This window comes from Neodiprion lecontei, chromosome 3, assembly GCF_021901455.1.
Source record: "Neodiprion lecontei isolate iyNeoLeco1 chromosome 3, iyNeoLeco1.1, whole genome shotgun sequence".
Taxonomy (NCBI): domain Eukaryota; kingdom Metazoa; phylum Arthropoda; class Insecta; order Hymenoptera; family Diprionidae; genus Neodiprion; species Neodiprion lecontei.
The window spans coordinates 32142665-32169702 of record NC_060262.1 but is presented as its reverse complement, the minus strand read 5'-3'; the positions used below and the strand labels follow the sequence as shown (position 1 = coordinate 32169702).

Genomic DNA, 27038 nt, shown 5'->3' with positions numbered 1-27038 from the left:
TACGTCCCAAAACTCGATCAAAGAAATTTCACTTTCTCCCAACTCGTGCTCGCCTCGAGCACTTTCACCAGTAGGTATATCTTGAAATTCAGGTTGTTAAGACAGCAAAGCTGGCAGATTGATTCAGGTATAATCTATCAGCACACAGTCTTGTCTATAAGAAAATTGCAGTCGGCAGAAAAGAAAGAAACGCCCGGATAAAAGTTGAAAGGCCAAGGGTAGCTCCCTCATTCTTATCGGCGCGAAAGCCCTAACGAGTTACCAGTCCACCTTCTTTCCCGTGAATTAGCAGCGTGAAAAGTAGGTTCAAACCTTTTGTCACCGTGTTTGCAGGGATGTTCGGACAGCCCTGGCAAGGGGAGCGGGGGTGGTAGTGGAAATGGGAGTGGGGCTAATTCGAAAGGGCCGCAGTCGCCGCCGTCGCGGCATCAGAACGCCGTGTCCCACGCCTTGGACGGGGACTCACTGGCCCACATGGCTTCCGCCTTGAAGAAGAGATTCCACTTCAAGTCGACCGGCGGGAGTCGCAGCTGCACTCGCACCGTGCCGAAGGTGGTCGTGATGGGCAGCAGTACGGCTTCGGAAACCACCATAAACACCAGCACCGACAGTACCAACACGATGGTAACCTTGGTATGTCTGCGAGTTATATCGAGGCGGGTTATTAGTAAGGTAAAACTTTGGACGATTATTTCGTCGAAGGGATGATAAGTTCGTCGCGACAAAAACTTCTCGCTCGAGTTCGAGTTTGATAAAGTTTCAGGATCGATGGGTCTTTCCGATAAAGACATCATCTAGTCTTTCTACCGCAATGGGTCCATTAATTATATTATATTGAAACTTGCCAACTTGCTCTGATACGATTTCACAGCTGACGAAAATGGCTCACGTACAGTACGAGATGAGGCTTGCGGATTGGAGGGGGCTAAACATCTTTTCAAGTTTGATTTTGATAAGTCAACTTTGGATATAGCTGATATTGATACGGACAGGTTCGCAAAACAAGCCATGACAAAGGTTTATTTTTATTTTAAGCTTTGAATATTGACAAAATAGTCTATGTAAGCAGCTATCCAAAGTTGAGTCAAAAATCAAACGCGTCGCACGAAAGGGTGACTACTGCCCCTTTAAGGAAGTTGAAAATTTTACGGAGCATTTGTCAAGTATTTACAGATCTCCTTTTCTGTTCAGCTATAGTAAATTCAATATTGGCACAGACTTGAATTTGAATGATCAAAAGTTTCATAGATATTTACCGTAGAATCAATTAAAAAGTTTTACAAATGGCTGACAAAAGATGGCGCGCTGGTTACAAACGGTATTTGTCCAAGCAACCCTCTCAAAAAGAGATACGCGAGTACAAGAACGGGAGCCTAACAGGTGAAAACTTGTGCTCCAGATCACAACGACGGATGGCGAACAGGCGGACGACAGTTTGGACTACCTGGACGGAACCCCGGAGATGTCACCTCCCCCAGTCAGCACCCACTCCAACCCCCAGTCCCAGAGGTCGGATACCGGGTACGGTTCGTACCCAGGTGCGAACCACTCGGTGAGCACGACCAACTTGCATAATGCCCAGAGCACACCCACCCTCCGACACTCAGCCGTCACGGCCGTCCAGACAGAAAGCTTGACCAACTCGACGGAAAGCCCGAAAGCGCCGCCGCCCACGCCCCTCGTCGGCTCGCAGCAGGAGGCCAGGTTCACCTTCGTCAGCGGGCGGACACCCCCGTTGCCCGACCTTCGGGTAACGGATTTTTTTAGGTGAGTTTCCGGAAACCTCGTCACTTCGTGTCAGACTGTGTTTAACTGCAAACAGCATCCATGACGCGGGTTGACGGCTCGAAATCGGTTAACACTAGACGGCCGTACGGAACGGGTACATCCACCTTCTGTCAGTTTTCATCGTGTTCCGAGGCTGCGGAGGCTAAAGATTTATCCCGAAAACTGGTTTGCCAGATTTCCATCTGCATTTTTATCTATTGTTACAGTTAAAGGTGTAACACCACTGTAAAAATTGAAAAACAAAACGCTGCTACCATCATTTTTCTTTTTTTTTTTTGACATAAGAGACGGTAATAAGATAATAATATTTAAGGAAGATATTAGGCATATATTTAAATGTAATACAAAAAATTGGTATTAACAAATATTAAAAAATGGCGACACTGAAGCCATTCTTGCGAAACGTGTCGAATTCTTCGACACGCGGTGTAACTGGAGTAAATTAGAATTGAAAAAAAAATTACTTAATCTTTATATTTATAGCTAGTGAAATGAGTAGGGGATTTTAAAAATATTGATGTTTGTATGATTGGCGAGTATCTAAATCAAAGAATTTCAATTTTCAACGAGACAAGGGCAATCATTCGCCAATAAACAATGTTTAAATTAACTTATCGGAAATCCCCTACGCATTTCCTTATCTATAAACATGTAGATTTATTTTTTTCCACATTCATACATGTCTCGCGAGAATGGCCCTAGTGTCGCCATTTTTTGATATTTGTTGATAAGAACTTCTTTATTACTTCAAAATATACGCCTAATAACTTCCATAAATATTATTATTTTATCATCTTTTCTACCGTCCAAAAAAAAAAAAAAATGTTAAAATAGTGGCACGTTTTCAGGTTTTTAGAGTGATGTTATCCCGTAAACGATTAGGTTGCTTTCGGGTGAGATGACCCATAGTACAGTTTCTCATGTACTCTGCTGTATTGGGCTATACCCGTAATTTGGAAATAACTGCAGGGGTTGTTGAATCACACAGAAGATAAAAGATGACGAAAATAATTGAATCTTGATAAAATAATTGATGCTCTGCGAGATTATTTTTCTCGCGCTGATAAACCTCTCCGTTGATCGGCGGGGCTTGCAAAGCGGTTGTGGGCACGTGCTTATCGGCAGAAAAACATCCCGTGGGTCGTATTATTAAATGTCTGTTACTCCACATTCATTCTCCTTTCCCCTATCTCGGCCTCGGCCATGTTATTATTATCGTGAATATCGTTGTAATGTTTTTTTTTCCCTTTTTACAAGGTAATCGTGTCTTTTTCAACTCTCGGTTTTTGTTTCTCATGTATCTCGTAGCCCACAAGGGAGGGAAACAGGCAACTAGCACAGAATGGCGAAACAGACGCATCTTTGGTTAAGGCTATTAGAGTATATCAACAAGTGTAACAAGTTGACCGAAAGCAAGTATAACTCGTTTTTTTAGAAGCCAGGAAAGACGAAAAATCAAATTCAAGAAAAGAAACTGCACGAAATCAAACGAAAAAGCAGTGTTTCGAGAATTGCGCGATTGCTCGTCCAGTTTACAAGAAAACAACGAATCCAGACAATTCGATAAACTCTTGTTTTTCCCACATTTCGAAGCAACTCGGTGAGTTTCTCGTCGTGATATAAGCTTGACGTCACTCACTCGGAGAATGACGTGGGAAATGGGGCGAGTGATCCGGAAAAGGTGAAAATTTTCTACTCAAATTCCAATAGTCCGTGCCGTTACCTGGATGTTCAACCCTCGAGTGGTAATTAGTTTTAGAAAAGCTGACAAACGTGCGAGATTCAAAAATAACTTTGCAGCGCGCTGTATACTGTTCGGTTTTATTCCATCCAACGAAAAGTTCTATTATTCCAAAGCCAATGAGAGGCCCGCAACTTCTATACACTTCGCAATATATATTTAGGGAAATACGGCCAGACCAACGTTTGAAAGTTAATTTTGGAACTGATATTTTCATCCTCAGTTCTGTATGTGATATCCGATTAAATCAGCTACCGAACAACCTCAACGAACGGTTGTAACCATTGTCGATATGGAAAATTGTTTCATCGTTACTGCACAATACACCTGCTTCGCAATTATCGTATAACCCAGCGTACCACCCAAGATATAGATATAATATGTAAGTGTCCAAATCAGGTGTTTCAAACTATAGTTATAGCTGGGTTTTGGATTCTGGTAAATTTCTGCTCTGATCCCTTGGATAGCATTTCATCGGAGCTATGTAATAATCATCGATCGTGGTAAATACTTGGAAAACATGTTTCCCACGTTAAGATTGATGCGAAAATAAATGCGGAGATGAAATTGGCATTGCGAAAAGATCTGGAATGGAAAAAAAACGAGAAAAAAACTGAACGTTTAACGTTTTCCGTTTTCTTTGACCCTCTGCAGTACGCCTGTCAGAGGATCCATCGACGCTGGTCAACCGGACCCGAACCAGATCAACTCGCTGCTGACGCTGGTCGCTGCGAAAGAGAGGAAAAACTCAACGGCCGGTAATAACAGTGGGTTAAAAAACTCTCAGCGATCGGAGGGTGAGAAGAACGGGAGTGAATCAGGGAAGGGAAATCAAAAGATCGTCAAAGCCAATATCAACGTGACGACGAACCCCTTGGATATTACTTTGTGCAGTGGGCAGACCCCATCCAACGCCCAAACCTCAACCGGAAGTAGAGTTCGCGCAGGCAGAGCGGCAGGTAATTTGCCAATCTACGTAGCCGCATATATATGAATAACGCTGATTAACCGCCATTGCTTCACGCTGACCACGGTCGGCTCGATATATATTGTTTCGCTTTGTTCCGAACTCGATTATCGTATCACGAATGGCGTTGCAACGTCTGTGAATATACATATACGTACATGTACATATATATGTATAACAAATTAATATTCTTGATATTCTGAATAAAATTATTCATCAGTTCGGGGTAAAAGCTTCCCAATTGAAGGGTCATAACAGTTAAATAGCTGCGTGCTCGTAACTAAGAATTGACGATGAAAACCAATTAATCCAGATGCTCGCGTGAATAATTACGAAAGGTAATTGTTTATTCGGTTTCACAGAATTTTCACCCGTCCGAGGGTTAGATAAGCATCTTAAATTTGTGGCAAATAACCTGTTCGCGATACAACGCAATGCCGAAGCGACGAAACGGTTCAAAGTGTTTAATTAAAGGAACCGAATAACAGACGATCAAACTGTACGTGCACCAAACTAGAGATCCTTAAACCGATAGTACCATTTGATTCACATGCTATTTCTAAGCATGGTTTTTCATACTTTATAATTACGTATAATTTAATTTGCAGTTAGTCCAAGTCCAGTTAGTTGTGGTATAACTGTATCGTTTCTGCTGAAACAGCGCTGACAGCTATGGCTATATGTAATATGTCTACCTATAATACGTTTACAGTGAACTGAATTCCAGATAAAAAAACAATTTATTGATGTTCTTTCTTTCAGAATGCCATCCCCTCGTTTCAACAATTCATTCATGGGTCAGGCTATTTTTCCCGTTTTGCGCCATAGGTATAGTCCGGTAGCTGCGAGAAGATCGCTGAAACCCGTTGTTCCGCCACCTTTTCTTCTTTTTCTTCTTCTTCTTCTTCTTCTACTTCTTCTACTTCTACTTCTACTACTTCTCTTTATTCCTCTTCGTAACGGGTATCATAGTATCGCCTCAGGGTTCTTCTCGCGGTGCGCTAACAGTATAATGCACTGTTTTCGCCCGCCATCAGCTGACGCGGCACGAGATATTATGATTGCCATTCTCAAACGTTTCTTTCCGTTTCAATTTCTTTTCAAATGTTATATCACATCACTGCTCACATTTGACACGTCTCTTTCTTTTCCGTTCTCTCTTCCTTACTGCGTTAATCTTTCTTTGTTACTTTCTCTGTCTCTTCGTCTGTCACACTAATTGACGAACAATTCACCTACACTGTATACCTATAAACCACTCGCACTCACAAACACCGTTTGTGCTATGGCTTTTGATTTTTATATTCTATGTTGCCGCTACGCATATTGTAGTGAAACAAATAAAAATAAGCTAGAAAATAAGAAAAAAAAAACAGAGAAAAAGGAACACTTCGCGATGATGATGCCGCCTCACACCGAACGCGTGGTTATGAAAATAAGGAGCTCTGCTTCGCAGACGTGCTTGAGGTGCAATGAGTTTAAGCGTTGAATAGAATTGCAATATGGAAGAAAAAAAATGGCGAGGTTGGGGGATCATTTTTAATTTCGCGAACAATCGTGTTCTTGGGAGTTGAAAAAAAAAAAAAAAAAAATAATGGAAAGAAAGGAAGGATATTACATTGTGTACGTATAGGTGAACATAATTCAACCCCGTGTAGAAAGGCGTATTTTGGGCAGACGCCTCGGCCATGCTAAAGCAGGGTTATATTATCGTGGATAACTAACCCTGTGCGGTTATTACCGTAAATTCCCCCCTCATCCCCCCTCTTCACGCCCTTCTTTACAAAAAGGCTTCTGCATTGTGCTTTCGGTGTGAAGCGCACCTTCGTCGAGGACTGAAAATCACGCGTGGCATGTGGCGTTGTGTCGTGTAATATTGTTTATATAATACTTATTATACAACTTGTGTATCGCACAAGGTGTGCTTTTTAGCGAGTGATTTTGTCTTGGGTTCAGTTGTAAAAAAAAGTAGGACACAACGTTCGTATCCTCGCGCTGAAGGACCACCCCCAGAATTCTTCACATCATACCGGCGAGAGAAAGGAGACGGTATTTTTTCGGGGTAAAATTGAATTATACGCTGAGCCTCGTTCGTTTCATTTGGCAATTCGAGTGAATAAAAAGCTTTTTAATTCTCAACAACGTAATTTGCAGATTATTTTGTGCCGTGTTTTTTTTACTTATTATTTCTGCGCTTCTTCTTTGTTGCGAATCGAAACAAACCCGCTTTTCGCGACAAATTTTTCCCCAGGAAAATTACCTTGCGGAACTGAGCTGATGTTTGCGAGCTTTCTCTGGCCGTTAAACAGTGCATACAAAGATCAATGCACCCGGGGATTCAGGGGTCGGTTCTCCGGATGCGCGCGGTACTTGAACACAAATCGCATTAACTCTGGTTATTTGATTAAAGGCGCAAGTAGCGGTAGCAATAAAAGGACCACACAAGCTACCATTGTTGTTCAACAACCGTCTCTCTCTCTGGACGCGCCGGCGGCGACGATACTTCTTCGACCGGACGCTGAGACCAGGCGACGCGAAGACAACATGCGTCAGCTACTCGACGTCGCAAATACACTCACCTTGCAGGAGATCCACGACTTCGAGATGCGGTGAGTTTCACTCTAATAAATATCTATACGTATTTTTTCAACAAATATCATCGGGTCGTTTGACGTTTGCGTGGGGAAGAGCTTTCGAGGGCTTAGTTGTACAACAAGAAAACGACTTGGCCCGACCGAAATTAAACTCGACGAATTGCGGCACTCCGGGAAACTTGCAAGCGCAGGAACAATCCCGCCCTGTAACGTCGTGCCGGTAGTTAGTCAAACACGTACCGTGGATGTAAGTTATTGCAAGGGTGCAAGCCATCAAATGTGCGAATTAATAACATCGCTGGGGTGATTGGCAGGTCGAGATTAAGCTTTTGTTAACTCGGATCAATTAAGGTAACCGCTTACAGGAGCGTATCGTTGGAGCGAGAAACATGTTACGCCGGGGAAAGGGCCCGGAGGGTGGCGAGTCGGCTCTAAATTACACTGTTTTACGCTCGAGTTTGCGAACACGCGACGGTAACGGCGACTTCTATAGTCGACGACCCGCGACTATCGCTCCGAAGGATCGCCATTCGTCATCGTCGCGCCCGAAAGGACGTCGCGTCGCGAGTATACGCGTCTCCCATTTATGAGAGGAAATATTACCAGGCATTCCCATCCCTTCTATTCCCTTTCGCCTCGGCTTGTCTCCGTCTCTTCCTCCAGGCCCAAGACAGATTTAATAAATGGCTTTCGGCCTCCTCGAAACAATCTAATCGGAGCGAAATTTGATTCCTTCAGAAAAATCAGATTCCTTCGCCTACGCGTACATGCCTATACGTCCTATATCTATACCATTCCCCGTCGCATATAACCATAGGTTGCTATTGATTTACGAAGGGAGTTATTGCCGTTTTCACCTACGGCCCTGTGTAGAAGCTTACACTGCCTTACAGTGAGGGACAAAAGTGTAGTGTACGAATACTTTTCTGCTTGCCATAACGGTGACTTGTCTTGATATTAGGTACGCAACGTAAGATAACAAGCCCGATTCTATACGCTTTTTCACGTTAGTGTCCAGGCATGAAATAAAACAGCACACGTTTAAATAAATAAATTAATTAAAATAATTATTCCTTATCTTGTTTGAATTTATCCACTGTACGAATACTTTTATCCCTCACTGTATGTACCCGCTTCTCGAATTTCAACTCGCGGTGTGAGGTATCACTGGGGACAAGTTCGTTAGGGGTGGAACCGTCCCTTTTCACTTCAACTTCAATTACTCGAAATGTTTAACGAGGAACGCTTCTCAATCTCGAAATGCGTCGAGGAAAGACGATTTCCGGTTTGAGGCCGTCTCGTTACGGTTGGCGTCAATCAAACGATCATTATTAGGCTTGATTATTACGTTGATCCGAGAATTACATTTCACTATTTGGAATGAGAAATTCCTTTCTTTATAATCCTTTCTGCATACGAGGGTCAATATCCCTGTTTCTTGGCGTCGGTCGTCCATTTTGCACACCAACTACGCGATGCAACTTGGTCACTGTGAGCTCACGCATTTTCATACAACGTGCATTTTCCCCGAAGCATAGCTGGAATAACCTTTCCGTCTCCTTGGAATCTCCCTGACGTGATTTAACATTCTGAAGTGGGCATATAATACGCCAGTGTTGCAATTGCAAAAACTTAATTGAAATTGCAGAAATCCATTTGTCCCTGTGATCTCCTAGCACAAAGCCACGTAACGAGGATGAATTTATGTCGAGTAAGACGCTTGAATTTTCATCTAGTGGCAGAAATATCTGTTTTCAGAACAAAGCTTCGAATAAATTTCTCTCTAACGGCTCAAATTTACTATCACTTTAAGCGAAATTCAATGGATAATATGATTCAGCTCGAGTTGTTTCTCCTCAGGAGAGATTGAGGGTTCTTTCTTTCCTCAAAATCGTTTCTGCAGTGTTCAAACAATCTTTGGTATTGAACGTGTTGAAATTTTGCGTCAGATGAAAATTGTAGAAAATTATGTAATGTCTCGTTTTAAGTTTGCGATTTAAGAACGTCAATAATACAAAACGTTTTATATACATACATTTATGCAAATACGAGAATTATATCATATCCTGACAAATTTCGTGTAAAAAAGAAGAACAGTTATTAATACGTATAATAAATAATTGCTACCGGAATGCCAACTTGTATATTATTCAGCTGGGTGTATCGTTGAGCGGATAAATCGAGTTCTTAACTGTTTGAAACAAAGGTATTCTCGACTTGTCCATGGCTGTAAGTTCTGCGATCATAACGACCGACTTCCACAAAATGGAATCTCGATATTCAGATACGCTTATTCATATTTCCAATCAGGAAAAAGGTCGTAAGTTCTTGGATATCGTTGAACTCGGCAAGCTAAAGAGTTCGGAGTAAGAATCGAGATACTGTATTCGTCGAACGTTTTAAATCTGATATCTGATGCAAAGGGCAAAAAGTTGAACACTGCAGCCATTGTCATTTCCCATATATAATCGACCAAGTTTTGTACTTCGGCAATGGCTGCGAATGTTTCACCGAACTTTATCCATCATATCAAAGTTTCTAATTATAAGATATCTCTGTCTGCTATGCTGCACGTACAAAGCATGCCTCCGCGTTTGGCACGCGAACTGGTATTTAAGTCCGACGATCGATAGCGTTGCACCAGATCGAGGAAGATAGCAACGGTATTATATAATTGCCGCTAAACAGCTGGGGAGAATTTTTCTTCTCTTTTTCTCCCTCTCTCTCCTTATCGACGCTTCATTACCATCGCCCGTCTCGCGATCGGAAGCTCGATCATCGAGGGTTCGATCATCGAGAAACGTGAAAACTCTTCGAATCACACTGAATCTATGCAAAGGTTTCGAATCAGAGCCGAGGATCCCTTTTGGTATACTTCAACGCGCGAGGCTGCGTGTAGCTTGAACGATGTCAAAACATCTAGAATTTCATATCGGGGTGAAAATTGATCCGAAAGTGGTTGTATCTCTCGAAGAAGGTTCAATGTAGTATCGGGATTTCAAAAGGAGTCGCGAAAAGTTCACACCGTCAAGAAGATCACCTTCAGATGATCCAAGCACCGAGTAAATACAAGGATAACACCGTGAAAGAAATCACGAGAGAAGTATTGCCACCTCTGCAGATGGAAATTGCTTAATCTTGGTACAACGCGAAGGGCAGTATGCTCTTACGTCGATCAATTGAAGGTAACGGTCTATCTGGATTTGGGCAACGAGGCGCGCACCTCCTGTCTTCGAGGTATCTTCGATCCCCGATGAATAAGGTGGGCTCACCCGCTGCGGAGGAAGTGGAAAGGGTGAAACCGGACCATTAGTCCACATCGGTTAACTTTCGCCTTAATTGGCCGGAAATTAGATATTTCTTCGTGGATGTTAGACAAGAGTGAAGCTGCGTAACTCGACTGAAGCAATTCATCCAGCTGCGTCGATACTCACCTTGACAGAGATGTCTGCGTGTGTTTGTACGTCTGGTTATGATAACGACAGGCACGTGAAAATATGCCCAGGAAGAAGGACCCCCTTCCGGAAATTACCATTTGCATGCGGCCAACCGAGATGATGGGCTACCACAGCGTGGAGAACGAGGGCCGCTACTCGGTTTGAGAAAAGGCCGATGTATGAAACGGGGGGTGGATTCGTCTTCGGGTATACGTCGGTGTGTTTCTTGCAAATTTCGTACGATGGTGCAGCGATGATTCTTGTTACTTTTTATGGTTGTGGCGTACCGTTGCGTTTGACAGGTTGAGGGGAAACTCGGGGAAAAAGACTTTCCGACAAGTTGACATCAGCGCGTGCAAAAGCGGGAAAAGTTAGGTCACATTTATAGGAACTTTATCGTATGCGTATAATAATGCACGCCAGCCACTGGGTAGAAAAACAAACAGACAGAATATCCGGAGAACGAGGCTATAAGCATTTTATGCCAATGTTAGCGTAGAGAGACGCGCTGGTGACATTTTTCCATAAATGTTACCCAGCCGAGTTGTAAAAGCTTTGAATCAAAATGCACGAACTTACTTTGCGGTGATCTGAGGATATTTTTTTTTCTTCCTTCTCGAGGGACGCACGCATTCAACAACCGCCTCGTTATTTTCCTTGTGCACCTTAACCAGCGAATTTCGCATACCCCAAGATTCGGGAAAATCAATCGATCGTTTTACAGTCAAGTCACGAACCAAGTAATATCGTCGTGTCCCTGTTTCATTCTCTTCCAAATACTTGTGGTCAACCGATTATTTCCGTACACAATTTCCGGACGTTCAAAGTATCACGTCAGGTGTTATTAACGCACGGAATACCAATAACGATAGTCGTATACCTCGGTGAACATTCAAACGATTCAAGGATCAATCGTAATGGAATTGTGAAAGCACAACCAAGTCTGTAAAAGAAGAGGCTTTCAATTTTCACATGTTTTCGAAAGGGATTAGTGAACCTTTTTTCGACTAGATTTGAACACTTTTTACTATTCAGACATTGGGATCTTCTGTCGCGATCGTTTTCACGTAATTTTGTACAAGTAGATGGTTATAAATGTAGAGTGTCAATCATGCACGGTATCTGAATACCAAAAGCTGCATTTATACTTCAGTAGACACTAAAATTGTGCGACAAGAATTCGACGGGCTGTCATTTTCGGGATTAAACAGTTGATTAAAGGGGTGACGTCACGAGCCTCATTTAAATTCCAGGCTCAATTTAGTTTCCTCCTTCTTTCTCTCATTTCTTCCTTCTTTCTTTCTTTATTTCCTCCTTTCTTTCTTTCTTTCCTTGAATACGCCTCTCTGGATTACTTCGACGATATCCATGCGATTCAAGCGTTGACCCGAACCTTTTGAGCCTTCGCGATTAATGCATCCACGGCTGCCTGGCAACGGAAAAAATGAAATCAGCTTGATAAAAGGAATCCGCCAACCGTGTATTCCGAGCTTTAGGCCGTGGTTTCTCCGGCTTTCAAGCATAGCGAAAGTGTAGCACGCCACCTTAGAGCGAACTTTTATCTCGTTTCATCGCGTGCGCGGAAAACCCGAATCAATTTCACCCTAAACGTGTTTCAACGCGCCACGTGGGTAAAATCTCACCTGCAATGCCTGTTCAGGAAGATATAATGAGCTCCCCGCTGGTTCGTGTATTTCGGGTCACTCCAGTCCCTCGTTTTTCACTCCCTAATCCCACTCATCCGTCGGTGAACAATTTATACGTGTTGTAAAATCTCATACCGAACACACATGTTTCTTCAATATATTCGGATTCGACCGTTCACACGCTGTTAATCTTGTTCAATATTCACCATTTGACGCTCTAGTGTTCGTCCTTTTATAATATCAAGATACTTGTAACGGCGATGATGATAAAAGTAACAAGAGCGTCGATGCCCGCCTACCGACTTGAAATTAAAACGAAATATAGCGGCTTCGACTCCGATAATAAGAAAACCCGTAATGAAGATAACGATGGTTATAAAGGTCAAGATTAAACTCACATAGCGTAAAATGTCAGGAGATTTGGGTGCGGCCTTGTGCACTTATTGTTATAGCTTAACGTATTCACGGAGACTCCCGTTGTTTCTTCAGGAGAAGTGAACCAATATTTGCTATTTAAACGACGCAATATCCAGGTATCGGATAGTAAATTCGAGGATCAGTGAGTACCGCTTGTGTCCGACAAACGATATTACCACTGAAATATTATTATTATATTTGAGTGGATATTACCCACCGCCATTACCACATCACTTGTTCAATTTTTTATCCTGCGCCTCAAGAGGCCACGCAATATGTATTATGTGCATACCGAGGCTCGTTTACGCTTTAGCGTCGAAATTTAATTTTCTCTTTCATTTGAGGGTGATACTCGGGTGAAATAATTTCACAGACCTTCTACCGAGACATCGTCCACAATTTTCGCACCCTCTATTACCCTCTATTAATCCTCGACACAAAGCTTCGCTTTGATCACTTTCTTTATTATGAATCACTGCATTCCAACGTTACAATAAGCCAACGTTGTAAATATGATTAACCCGACAGCAAATGGGCCGCAGGTATCAACTCACAATCAAAGTAGAAACGAATCTTGAGAAGAGTCTCATTGTTCGTAAAGAAATCCTGTGTTCCGACTTTCTGAGCCTTTTCGATCTATCGGACTGTGTAAAATAAACGCCACAGAGCGATGCTTATATAATTTCCGCGTTTTTGTTTTTTCTCCCGCGAACCTGCGACTAATTGCACGCGTAGGCGTTGAGCCTATAGGCGCAATACGGTAGATAACAAGAGCGTCCATCAATTCTCATTCAAACGCGTTTGCCTAAGGGTTTTTTCCATGCGTCGACGCCACCGCTTGTCGGGACTGATAGGGATGTTTACTCGGTAAAAGCTTTCGCCTAGTCTCTACCAGCGGGGCCAACTCGTCGCTGTGCGTTTAGCGGCTCAAATTTCAGAGCTAACAGGTAACCCTAGACCGGAGCCAACCAGTGCGGATTATACGTTATAGGGCGCCGGAGCCAAATATCGTGTCATTTATTTATTGATTTATTTATCGACGATTTTGTTTACTTCGTAACCCTCAAATCCGTTGCTTCTAGTCGTGAAATCCCTTAATCCACGTATTGTTTTTCCATTTAGATAACACGTGAATTAGCTAGGCTATATTTTACAATCCTGCGTAATGCCGGATCATTTTAACGTGTCCTTGAGACTGTTTCGAAATACGCAGGAGCATTAAGAAGCTGGATAGCCGAATCAATTGAAACACGGTTTTATCCCATGGTTCTACCAATTTATTTGGAATATAGTTCTGATTAGGAAAATTCTCCGCCATTACTGCATCGGGCCTTCTCTCGGGCTTTCTGTTATTCAAATAAAATTAGGTAGTTTTCCATTTGTTGTGAAAACGGGGAAGTAATTATTCCGCAGGAGATTAGAGAGAACGTAGAGTAACAATCGAACACCGTCTACAATACACACTGGAATGAGGCAGCATATTCATGATAGCAAATGGCGAAGGGTCGATGAGCTCCTTAGGAAACCTCCGTTAATTGTGTTCCACGGACTTGATGATAGCAGCTAAGCGAAGGAGGCGTCTACCTTCCGCGCGATCGGGTTGAAGGTTAACGGTCGGTTCACCCCAGATCGTTCGTGACTTCCGCAATCGATCGCTCTCTCCAATTACAAGCTGTTAAGTTAGATCCAATAGTGTCAAAGATGCTTACCAGCTCCGATTTGATCGCGTATTTCACTGTGGCTGTAGAAAATATACGCACGTGCCTTCGTGGCATCCGGAGCTATGAGGGAATAAAATATAGCTGATAAAATGTCGCGCCGAAGAAATTGAGAGTCTGAATTGAACAGTCCTGGAGAGCAGCCCTCGTTTCGAGAGATTATCTATACACACGGGACACAGGTATACGTATACTTACTTACGTATTATGTACAAGACTACCTGCCACTCGGCATTCGTTCGAGTCACCGCGGAGTCTGAGCAGTACGCAGAGTAAAGGGCAGGGTTTTATGACCATTTTAAACTGGAATTTCCCCCGAATCCTAGCCCGGAGCTTTCACTTCAGAGCTTACTCGACTTACGGTCGAGGTATCGAGGCGAAGCGGCTATCCTTATCCTCCTTAGACGACGCACAAGGGATAAGGAGAGCGCGAGTAGATGCGGGGTGATTCCCGTAGGACCGTTTGGGATTTCGCGATCGCTCTACATTCGAATAATGGCGACATCCCCGAAGGCGGCAGACGCGCGACGCTTCGGGGCAAACTTTTGTCGTTCGAATCGAGCCGGCTGAGCGTCAAAACGCGAGAACCGATATAAACGAACCTAACGTAGCGAAAGTTGGGCGCAGGACGATCTCATCGGTCCTCTGTGCGGGTGCAATGGTGGCGATTCATCTTTGAAACCATCCGTGTCCGACAGAGAAATTACTGTAAACCATATCGGGAAACTAATTTCAAGTTTTCTTCGACAACTGTGGGTGTTGCATAACTTCTTTTTTCTTCTTGCGCTCTTCTATATCTATTCGCGACATGAACGTGCTTGGAATAGTTTATTGTCGAGCGTAGCTGTGCACCACTTAGACAACAGTGGAACGCCTATAAATGACCCGTTTACTATCTTGAACGTTTACACTGTCTTGAAAAAGTTGTTCCGTGGTTACTTCGTACGTTACGAAACCAAAATCCATCCCTTGCACAGCTTAATACATCGAACCAATTTCATAATTAACCAATAAAATTTATATAACTCAAGTCTCGTCAGCCACAATTACAAATTACGGTCATAAAGCTTTCGTAGCCCACCTAGTCTCCGCGATATTCTGTGGATGTAATTAGGACCCTCTTGTAGTGGACGTTGCTTGATTACCTCGCCGGATTGCGTAAAGGGTTGAAGTGTCGTAACGCCGAGGGTGGAATTTGTCACCAAAAGTTTCCCTCTGAACCTGTCAATTCAGCAGTCCAGCATTTTCCCCTGAGCCGGGGTAAACGGCGCTTTCACCTACTTTACGAATTGGGATTTGACTTACGTGTTTGATTCTGGTTTTACAAACGAACACATTCACATTGAGAGCGTAGAAGCGTGTGGGAGGATAGGACAAGTACTATTTTGGCAATCCTTGACGCTGCACGTTCTGAATCGATTATAACAGACGTGCAGTTTCCGTCACAATTGCAATGTGGAATGGGTCGCATTTGGAAAAATCCGCTCTTTGCGTCGTATCGAAACTTTCTCACGTCCCCGCGAAATGTGAATTCGGCGGTGTTGCTTTTTGACCACGATTCAAGCGGGACCGGGATACCTAGTTCGATAAAAATACGCGAGGTTGAAAAAGAGCTCGGTGTGTACTACAGGGTATTTCGACCACTGCTCACCTTTGCCCCTTTCTTCGGGCCCTTTTGCTTTCCTCTTATTTTCCTCAGACAAGTGTTTCGGTCTGATTTATAGCGGGAAAGCAACAACGTAGAAATTAAGCTGTTCAGTGGTGAAAGGGGAGAACGTTTCGGAAATGCGAGCCGAGATACCGACTCCGCGAAAGTGTGCCACTTATCACAACATAATCATGCACCGCGTTCAGAACGGTACCAAAGAATTGTAACGCGGTCAACTTATTCCGTATTTCGTAACGATATACCGCCACGGTCGTTTCCGTCAAGTTCAAAGTACGATATATCGTTGCTCATTTGTTTCGTGAATTTGATTTCAGGCATGGAAGTCCTCATCACAGCAGGTCGCAATCGGTCAAGACACCAGGCAGTCGGGCGTCGGGACGTCCGAACTACTTGTGCCTACCACAGCAGCGTTCGCGCGTTGCTAGCATGCCTAACACGGGTGTCGAGGAGGAGTATTACAGACTGAGACACTTCAGCATCACTGGGAAAGGGATCGTGAACAGAGGAGACTCCCTAAAGAGTCGAAGATCGAGGTCCAATAACAGCGTCGCGTCCAGCAATTCGAGGTAAGTTTGCAGTGTGTTTCGTAACCTCCTTTACCACGGAGAATTGACATCGTCGACATTTGATCGTCTTACCTTGTGGTTCTGCCAGTTTCGCCCTCTACCAATTTAAGTATCCGGGAAAGAAGAATATTATAGGCGGCGGTTCGTTAGCTATATACGGGTGCAAAAGGGTCTCTGAAGTGGAATTCACTTTAGAGAGAGAAACCAACCTTATCCCTGAAAAATTCTCATTTCCTTTAGAATGGCTATCAAGCTAACGCGGTCTGAGCTAATATTGTTCATGGATGTTGCAATGAAAATTTTTGGATCGCGGTAAGCGTAGCACGGTGGAGTAAGCAGGGGGTTTTAGAGTTGGATCGTTATACGGGAAAATGAAATGACTTATACGGAATAACGACCTACATTATAGGTGGAACGGCTGAGTGTTGTTCAAAGCGTTGACAAAGGCGTGATCGTGTGCCTATTACTATCCACTTTCGACGAGGAATTTTCCGGGTGGAACAGCGAAATGTTGAATGCTTCGATTTTGCAGCGTTAAAGCTAAACGTGGCTCGTCGAAAGTCCTGCGAGTGACAACGATGCTGGAGGGAAACCAGTTTTCGGTTAGAAATTCCCTGTACAAACAAATTGACAGCGGGTTGGAGTTGAGCCAGCAAAAGTTCGCGGAACAACATTCGCCGTGCTTACGCCCCCTGCAATCAGTCCAAGCGTATCGAGCATATCGAGGGGAAGATTAATGTAACACAATATTCCCCTCATCTCCGTGAAAGAGACAAAAAAAAAAAGAAATGAAAAAGAAAAACATGGTATCATCCAAAGCCAAATCGATATTCTTGCGAGCCAGAAATGCAGTACGTAAACGATTTCTTCGATTTTGACGAAGTGATTCTTTTACGACCAGTTGAATAAGCTGAGACATTCGAAAGACGGGCCTGACGGGTGCGGAAATCGATGTGTTACGATTTTCGGTTAACGAAGTAATAAAGGACCACGGATATTTCATCGAAACGAACAGTCCCCAGAGAAATAATTGTTTGACGGTCGTAATGGCGGAAAGTTGGACCGAATCTTGGGGGAGTTGGGCGCTACATATCACCTATTCACCCATTAGCCGCACCCGTTCCAGGTAATTAGTTAGTCACAGATAAGGCATCCGTGGACCTGCGTGGAGCGGCGCGTCACCCTTGGAAGGCCGTCGGCGAAGACACGGAGAGGCGAGGTGTCGTTACCCATGCCCACAGTTCCCTGTTTAACTGATAACTACTTGTCAGCAAGTAGTCGAAGCATTGAAGGGTCCGATCAATATCCGTTGCACGAAGGCGATTTTCGGAATTTGTTAATTAAAACGATATTGATATGCGAACAAAGACTCCGCTCGATCAGGTTTCGTTTCGCCGTTACGCCCGACTGATTATACGTATAATCCCGCGCGTATATGCTTGGGGTTCAGTCAAAACATCTCAAGTTGTTAGGGTGTTTGGTGACAACAACAAGGGTCCTTGCGTCGTGCACATTTTTAGAGGAGCGCGATATGCTGTGCAGGATTTAATGAACACACAGCCAGCGGGGCGCGCTATCCGGAAAGCAGTGAACCGATGGAAATTGAGAAGCACAAAGAGCAGTTAAGGGTGAAAAATAAAAAAAAAACAATAATCATCATCGTTATATATGTGTGGACAAAATAATGGGGAGTGATAAAAAAAAAAAAAAAAAAAAAAAAACACGGAAAAAAAAGTTTTTCGCAGAGTTAACTATTCCGATGGTAAAATTGCCTTACACTTGGTGCACTGCATGCCATGTTATACAGCCTGAATAGTCTTCGACGGAGATATTCATATGCACGGGTGAAAATTTGCAGTTAATGCAAAGTTTGAGGCTTCCATCGTTGGCGGGACCCGGAGGAACGCACCCTGTGCAATCGGTAACTTTTCTTGTTTAATATTCAATCGGGTAGTGTAGAAGTTTCGATCCCGTGTCGCCGCATCGTAACGGCTAAATAATTCTTTCGGATATTTAAGTAGTTCGATGAACAAGTCTTCATCACGCGAGGCAAGATTATCGAGCTCACGTGTCTGTGCAGGAAATTAGAAGTTGGCTCGTTTCCGACGGCGACTTCGAGTATACAAGGGGAAAAAAAAAGAAATGAGAGGAAACAAAAAACCATAAGTACAACGCAAAATGGTTCTGGAAACTTTGAGAATTTCGTACAACTTTGGAAAAAGAAAAAAAGCACTGCGCGCGGTAAAACGCACTGTTTTTGAATATGCATTCACTTTTCATGTTTACGAAGTGAAGACTCTCTAATTAACTAATTCCCGCGAGAACGGTACTGAGCCAACTTATGGGTATACTGGCCATGTGCAATTACACGGTATCTTGGCATAAAAATGAATTCAACGATCCGAAATACCCGGCAGAAGAGAAGCGTGAAAAGCAATTTTCAGTCTCAGCGAATAATAAGCAAGTTCCGGGACTTTGCTCGGGGGTATGAAAATAAAAGAATTGAATATTCCGAGAGGTGTAATATACGCACGCAGATCGGTCCATCCATTTTTCGAGATCAAGTGCTGAATTCAAAGCGTGCCAGGATTACCGAGTTTGCGTAATTCAACTTTTTCACGCCATCTCTGACAGCTGTCGATCCGGAATGAAATCTATGAACGTGAAAAAAATCTCCAACATGGCGCAATCGTTTGCTCCCAGAGATTTGTTGGAGATCTGGTAAGGTAATTTTTCTTTTTGATTATGAAATACATTATGAAATGAAATTCTGCAAAAGCCTCTAAAGAAATATTCGTACCTGTAATTCAACAAGAAAAAAAGACCTTATCGCAGTAGAGCGTTCGAATAGAGAAACGGGAAAGCGATGGACTCACGTTTTTCAATGCATTGACATTTGCTAATCTGCAGAGGTATTTGTAACGCTATTATAATGGAGCGACTGATTTCAGTGCGTGTAGATGGTTGGGACTCCCGATTTAATTTTTTACAATACAAAAACTTTCGTTCGGAAAGCAATTTTAAAGTTTTAATTAACATTTACCCAGAGAAGATTGAATATTTATTTCCATAAGCCGTGGGGTAAATTGATGCGAATTTCATGAAACGATGCAGTCAATCTTTTCTGACATTATACAAGTTTCCCAAATATACCGTGGAATCTATAACATTTTTGATATTTCGGCGAGGTTATAACAGAATGAAAAGACAAACAACGGTACCGAAACATCGCCAACGGGTCAACATCGACTTCCGCGAATAACTGACGATGCTCTACATCGAACGCGTGAGTTTACGTGTGACACTGAGCAACGTAGACGCACGTGTTGGACCTTAGAGCATTGCCTGATCCTTCGAAAGTAAACGAGGACGCTGCGAAGACAATCCGGAGTCGATGATTCTACGGAACATTTTTCATACGTGGAAGACATCGAGTCGACGTTCACACGGAAAAGAAGAACGGATCGCTGGCATCCACTTTTTTACTTACTCCGAATGCAAACTGGTACGTGTCATCGATGGATCGAAGAAGCGATATATTTCGATGCAAATTTGACACAGTATGCATTCGAATATTCGTTTCTTCTTTCTCTCGTAAATCAGATTGTTCTTCCTTGTACGAAAAGCTCTCTAATCACAAGTTGCCGATTTTTCCCTGCATCGAAGTATTCACTTTGTGAGAATTATTGCGGTGCGGCAGAGACAATTGACTGAAGCACGATCGTCGCATTGTAAATAACCGTTTCCAGGAGTTTTATAACCCCATGGAGCTTCCGACGTGTCACAATCCTCCACCGGATGGTACAGAACTCGAACAAAACGAATTAGCGCATATCATGCTTCGGAGTGTGCGTTTCATTATCTAAATATATAAAACCTGCACGATCTTTCAAAGGACCTTACGCGTTGCGTCTGATGTACTAAGCGAGGGTGGAGGGTGGGAGGTGGATACTTCATTATTCTACGGAGAACAGACTAGCGTGCTTTCAATGTAGGTACGTTTATACATTAAGTATACCGACATGCAAGCTGGCTTGGTTCCGTGAAGATGAGGGCAGAATAGGATGGGGCAAAGTTGAGAGGGGTCGCCGTTCGTGCGATGGAAGAGGACGTTTTTGATTGGTTCGTCACGTTCGCTCCCCGGTGTAACTGTCTAATACACCAGAGCTGTTCGCGTTTGTTCGAGTAGGGGATCAATACCGCTGAAGAGTGCATTGCAGTGTCGTCGACTACATCTACGTATTATACTTGAATAGACCCGTTAAATGAAATCTCTTTTTCTGATTCCGGTGTTGAGTTTTCTTCCTTGATTTGCTGTTACGGACGCCCGTAATAACACTGGTCTGCGGGAACAAACTTTTTTTTTCTCATTCTTATTATTATGTGTAATTATAAGGTTTGATGCTCTTGAATCGAATTATAGTAATTAAAAATATGTACCACGTATACTTTTCATGTACCATTTTTTTTTTTTATTTTAATCAATTGTTATTTTTCACTACAAATTGTAATCAAACACTAATGATAGCAACAATATTTATGAAAAAAAAATTATAAAGTTAAAGAGTTTAAAAATTGAGATCGTCGGAAAATCTGTCTACTAGTATAACTTTAGTTATTTTGAACAACGTTAGGCGATATCTTTCTTTCTCTCTCTATAAGTTCAAACTAGATTTGTATGTACGGATACGATATAAATAGATTAAAGTAGCGTAAATGCAAAAACAAAACTAAGAAAATTTTGAAGTTTGAGTGCAAAATATGGAAAGCAGATATAGATTCGGCACATTAAGACCTTCGTATCTATATTTTCTTTTATGAAGTAGGATATCGTTGTAGGCCTGTGTAATAAATCGTCCAAACGGAACGCCGTATTCCCAAGACGTACGAGTACAGTTAGAGGGGAATATCTCATCGAAGTTGCGTCTTAAGGTTCACTTCCGGTGATGTCCCATTCGGTACGCGCAGCCGGCGTATCGCAGTAAAGCTTATTTTATGCACTGGATATGAAAATCGATTTATAGAGTGCGAATTCGCCAAGATGAGATCGGGCCAAACTCGCTTATACGGCAGAAGAGGATACACCTTAACGCATACGAGCTTATGTCGCGGAGCCAGCATCTGTCGGCTTGCCGCCCTCGATTTCTAAATATTTTATTGACCCAAGTTCGATCCCGCCCCCGACAAAAACGGGCACAACCGCTCCTCGAGGAAGCTCGCAGTTACAGTGGATCACCTCGCAACTGGATTTCCGATACTCCAAGGAATCTCGCGACAGAATATAATGTACAGATATGCGCGTGTCGGGAGATGGAGAAATAGAAATAATAAAAAATATAAATAAAAATATAGCCAAGGAACTTCCGATCGACACCAGCGAGCATCCCTCGCACACCTTTTGCGGCATTCGCGATTCTCTTCCGCCGATGTAATTCCCACCCCGCAAAAACAATCTTCTTCTCGGACCGCTGCGGACTTCGTCGAGTGATCTATACATTTTCGTAATTAAATTACACAGGTCAGTTGACTTTTAGTTCAGAGGGAACTGTGATCTCTCGCTTGGATTTCGCAGCCGCCCTGAAATAGCCTACAGGCAAGGGGAATCAGGGCGCATCACCCCCGAATAGAATGGCTACATTGTTGATCGCTCCTGGTATCGAGTTGTTGTTTTTTTTTCTTTTTTTCTTTCTTATTTTTTTCTCTCCTTTTTCTCTGCCGCTATCCGCATTCCCTCGGCTCAAATTCCTCTCGTTGGCTTTGTGGCTCCGCACGAACTGCGGCGGTGCAGACGATCGATTTTCTTTTTTTTATGTTTGCTCTGCGTCAACAGAGAGCAGATCTTTCGTTGTACGAGTATATAGGTAAATAAACATTTTTTTCACTGGTTCAGTATCGATTATTCGTTACAATTCAATCGAACGGGGAATAGAGCGAAAAATGTGGAATGAAAAATGAACAAAGAATATTAAAATTCACGGCTCGGTCGGAAGCGCGTTGGAAAATGGAAATTTATAACCCCCCTAGGGGATGTATGACTCTGTAGGTATCGCTACGCCAGAAGGTACTTCGAAGAGCCAATCTTGCTGGTCAACGGGGTAAAAAGGGAAAGCTGTAATTTTCACCGGCAGAAATGTGTGCAAAGAGTCCGGTTCTTTTCCCCGCTGCATCGAGGGAGCGTAAATGCAGAAGCCATTCGCATCCGTAACTGCAGAAAGCACGAGACGAAGGGCCTTGGATTACACGACTCGAGGGATTTGCTGCTGGATGGAATGCGTGATGCGAACACCCTCGTGATCGTACCTACCGCTTACTTTCCTTCGGTTTCCTCGAAATTCATCGTCTTAGGCCTCAGGCTCACTGGCCGCGGAGTTAAGCCTGCTTCTGCCTACGGAAAGGGATAACACGAGGGCAGATAAACGAAATAAAATCGAGGATCGCGCACTCTTGGCTTCCGCTTCAGTCGCATGGGGCGAATGTCTGTATGTGTGTGTGGAAATCAATTGCTCGTGTAGGAGAAATTGAAAGGATCACCTAAAATTGTCTGGTTCCTCGAACTTCGAGTGGATCAGGATATATGGAAGCTCATTCCTTGTTGCTTTCAGACTTGTCCCATTTTCCACGCTTCGATAAATCAAATGAACACGTATCAGATATCGGATAACTTTTAGTAACGCGTAAACAGAAGTGTCGATGGGAATTTGTCACGCTACAAATAATGCGTCGAAAAATTTATATTATGTTTTACCGGATGCTTGTCTCAGAGGGTGATTAATTATGATTACAGCACCGAACATTTGACAGCTTCTTATCCAGGCTCCGCGCGGACGTCGGCTGCAGGATCCTTGGCAAGTTCACGTGAGAGCAGCGCGTCCCAAGGACCTGCTCCGTATCGTGTTTTGATGCTAGGCGCGCCTGCTGTTGGTAAAAGCTCCCTAGTCTCCCAGTTCATGACATCCGAGTATCTCCATGCCTACGACACATCGATAGGTGAGTTTGATTTTCCCATTTTTTGGATCTACCTCTCTGAATCTGTGAATGTCCATTCTTCTTACGCATCATCAGTGTATATAAGCCAAGAAACTTTTAACCCTAATAGGTAGAATGGCGTAACGATCGCACAAGGTGAAAAATGATATTCTGCTTCAACGATAAGTTCTAAAAATCTACAAAAAATATCTAGGTATTGTTTAAGGTTCGCAGAAAAAGCTCTCTTAGTTTTCGTAACCGAAATTGATTATTTAAATATTGTTAACCATCGGGAAAGTTAAGGTAACGTGTGTAATGTCTGGGGTGAAATTCATCCAGAGTGACCTATTAGGGTTAAACGCTTGTAACTACGCTTGAACTCGATTCATATTCTTCGCATGTAAAATATATATATTATTGAAACGAGCTACAGCATGGACATATTTTTCGACTGAATATAAATTAGTTTTTTAATAAAATTCTGAGACATCACTTACGTCCGTATACGGAGATGAAAAGTACTCGGATTTCCTTACTTCGTTTTACGCAATTTGGGAACGAAGAAAAATACTATCATACCCTCGAGATTTGTATCGCTGCGTGCTTCTGTATTTTTCTTGGTTTATTATGCGGGATGTTTTATTATATCCTTGAGCAGTGTATAGTCGAATCGCGCGGTATATTCTTCGGCTCCATAAAACGTGGTCAATACCCGGACAAGTCAGCCTTGGAGTGATAGCGACACGGCCCACACTTGCCGGGTTTTATATATAGAGGGCATTCAACTCGGCTCAACCAGCCATCGACGCTAGCTTGTTAGCTTTTTCTTTTTGCCCCTCTTTTTTCCGTGGAAATCCGTATATCGTAACAGCGGAGATCAAGGCGAAGCGACCAAGCGGAGCAAAGTGCATTTCCCGAATGTTTTATCGACCCTACGGAGAGTAACTTGCGTGGCGAATTTCGCGTAGAAAGTTTGTCTGGTGGTACGGGATAAAGACCGATAATTGGCGAAGGGAACAGAGGTTCGAAGGACCTGTGATTTTTTTTTCCTCGTTATACTCCTCTCGTCGTTGGTAGAAGATCTCGGGTTTGAACGCCGCGGAATATTCCCATAATTCTGCGGTGCTACGTTACACGATCGAGTTGATTACGAATTACAATAACGTGAACGGGGATTTGACCTCTAAGAAGCATTTGTGCCTCGAAGGCGGTTCTGAAGGGTTCAGGCTCGACTGAATGGAGAGCAATCAAGAATTGGCGCAATCAGAGTACGAAAGCGATTTATTTATAAGCGAATTTACGTTGTAGGTCAACATTGAAGGGTTTCCATTCGTAATAAAGCTGCGTGTTTCTTGCTTGCATGAAAATTCTTAGCGAAGCATCGGCATCTGTCTGTAAGACTAATCTCATTTCCAATGCTCAGTATCGCTGCTAATTCAATATACCGAGTTTATTTTTCTTCGTATACGAAGAGATGAAAGAGGAGTAAGGCGAGGTTGTACGATAGTCTCGGCATTGAATATGCAATATTTTACCACTCGACTGAAGGCGCTTGTTAACTACAATTTATGGTGCAACTGTTCGCAATCTCTTTATACTTCAGTATTATTTATTTCTGAGGATGTAATTAAAAATCTTTTCTGCGCGTATACAAAACGGAGTGAAGAGTGGCGAGAAAAGTTGAAAGGGTAAATTTATCCCTCGAATTATAAACTTCCTAGCAATACTATACGTCCGTGCGGTATAAGTACTACGAGAAGATTGCTTTACCGCAGATTATGATATTCTACTGTCATAAATAAATCCAATTTCGCCGTCTGGCGTGCCGCGAAAATACACTGCATGTATATGAACTGTACACATATCCCTGTATGCCCACCCTTCACGCGCCGCGTCTCAAACAGACGCGTTCAGGTTAGCTACATGTTTGAAGAAGGTAACACTCAAGTTCCATTGATTGATTAAACTGGTTGATCGGCGATAATCGTATTTCAGATAATTTATATTATCTACCGTAAAAAGGAAAATACTTTTATCTCTCGCTTGTTCGCCGGTGCTTTTGCAGTCCTACTGCTGTGCAACATTGTACGAAGGCAGCTATAATCTTTGTTCAAGATAAATTCACGTCCTGAAAAGACGTTTAGTCGTATACTGCGACGTTTGCTGAGGAGAATCATTCGATAGAATGAATCACACTGAAACGACTCAGTTTCTTATAGTGGATACCTACGATACAAAGAAATTCGTGCGTCAAACACAGCGGTAAAAAGTCCTGCGGAAAGGCGTCGTAAAAAGTTGAAGCCGTCACGCGTAGAGTGCTTCGTCTGCTCTGAAGACACTATCCGAGCAATGATCAAAGCAGAAACCAATCTGTGCGTTAGACCTAAGAATTTTGGACGGAGATTAGAGTGGCTGTCAAAGTCTCGTTGCAAAAAAAGTTGATGCGCGAGCGTGCCAGGCAAACATCAATTTTGTGTTCGAGGTTGAATAAAACCCGTGGAAATTTTGCGATTCATAACAGAGTGTGCTCTTGTCTGAATCTGGTGTTCTTGATTTTTTTTTCTCCTCTTTGATTCAGAGTCTTACCAGAAGGAGACTTAGGGAACTGGCTAAGCTGACAAGACCTGACCTAGCTTTCTTCGACGTACTGTTGAATACCGCAGATCCTTAGAGAGGGATTCGAAAGTCTCGCAAAAGCGGATTTTCGGGGGTGGAAATAGAAAACATCCCGACTTTGTACCAATTTATTGTTTGACTTTTCACCGGCGAAACTGTAAATAATATTTATGTATGATATGTTAGGTAGGTATGTTTTCCGATTGTGCGTGTCTATTTCCTCGATTTTTTTCACATTGTTGTCGCGATCGGTTTATTGGAGAAAAATGATAGAATCCAGAATTTCCACTGAAAACCTCGAACACAAGTAAACTGGATCTGAAAAGTAATCGGAAACTCGAATAGAATACGCGTACTCTGCTATAATTTAATTTCTTCGAGTAAGCATGTCTTCCTTTATCAAAGATCCGTCGACGATTTCATTTGCAAAGTTACATCGTCAATACGCTATTAATACATGGGATGATTAGAGCAGCAGAGTTTTTCTATCAACCGTATTTTTCGCCGATGTACCGCTTTCCCAATTTTGTGTTTCCTCTTCTTTCTTTCTTTCTACGGAAATTGATTTTTTTTTTTTCGTATCAAAAATTCCGTCGGTGAAACTGGAAATACGCTTTTGAAATGTCCCGATGAAACAAATTTTCAATATTCGATCAGTCAAACAGATGACAGTATATCTATTTCGCGTTGGGGCGATTTTCAGACCCTGTATCATCCGTGTGGCAGGACGTACAGGATGTTACGTACAGTTCACTTCACTCTCGTTTCAACTCTTTGTCTATTCCGAAATATTATTGAACCGATCTTCGAAAAGTAAAGGCAGGTCAAATAATTGTTATCCGGTCTTCCGATGATTATAACAAGGCATCAAAGCGCACTTGTCGACACGCCTACGTAGGTATAATAGCTTTCG

The 27038-nt window shown here is 42.8% G+C and overlaps 1 protein-coding gene across 1 annotated transcript in view; it reads left to right on the top strand.

Annotated features, from left to right (window-relative positions):
• Positions 1 to 27038, top strand: part of LOC107224078 — a 94773-nt gene that overhangs the window by 26689 nt on the left and 41046 nt on the right. Inside the window, exons 4-10 of the mRNA XM_015663995.2 lie at positions 334 to 633; positions 1400 to 1767; positions 4184 to 4488; positions 5259 to 5324; positions 6907 to 7105; positions 16292 to 16543; positions 23328 to 23530. Coding sequence (XP_015519481.2) covers positions 475 to 633; positions 1400 to 1767; positions 4184 to 4488; positions 5259 to 5324; positions 6907 to 7105; positions 16292 to 16543; positions 23328 to 23530 — 1552 coding nt within the window. The 5' untranslated portion in view covers positions 334 to 474. The remainder of the gene's footprint in view (positions 1 to 333; positions 634 to 1399; positions 1768 to 4183; positions 4489 to 5258; positions 5325 to 6906; positions 7106 to 16291; positions 16544 to 23327; positions 23531 to 27038) is intronic.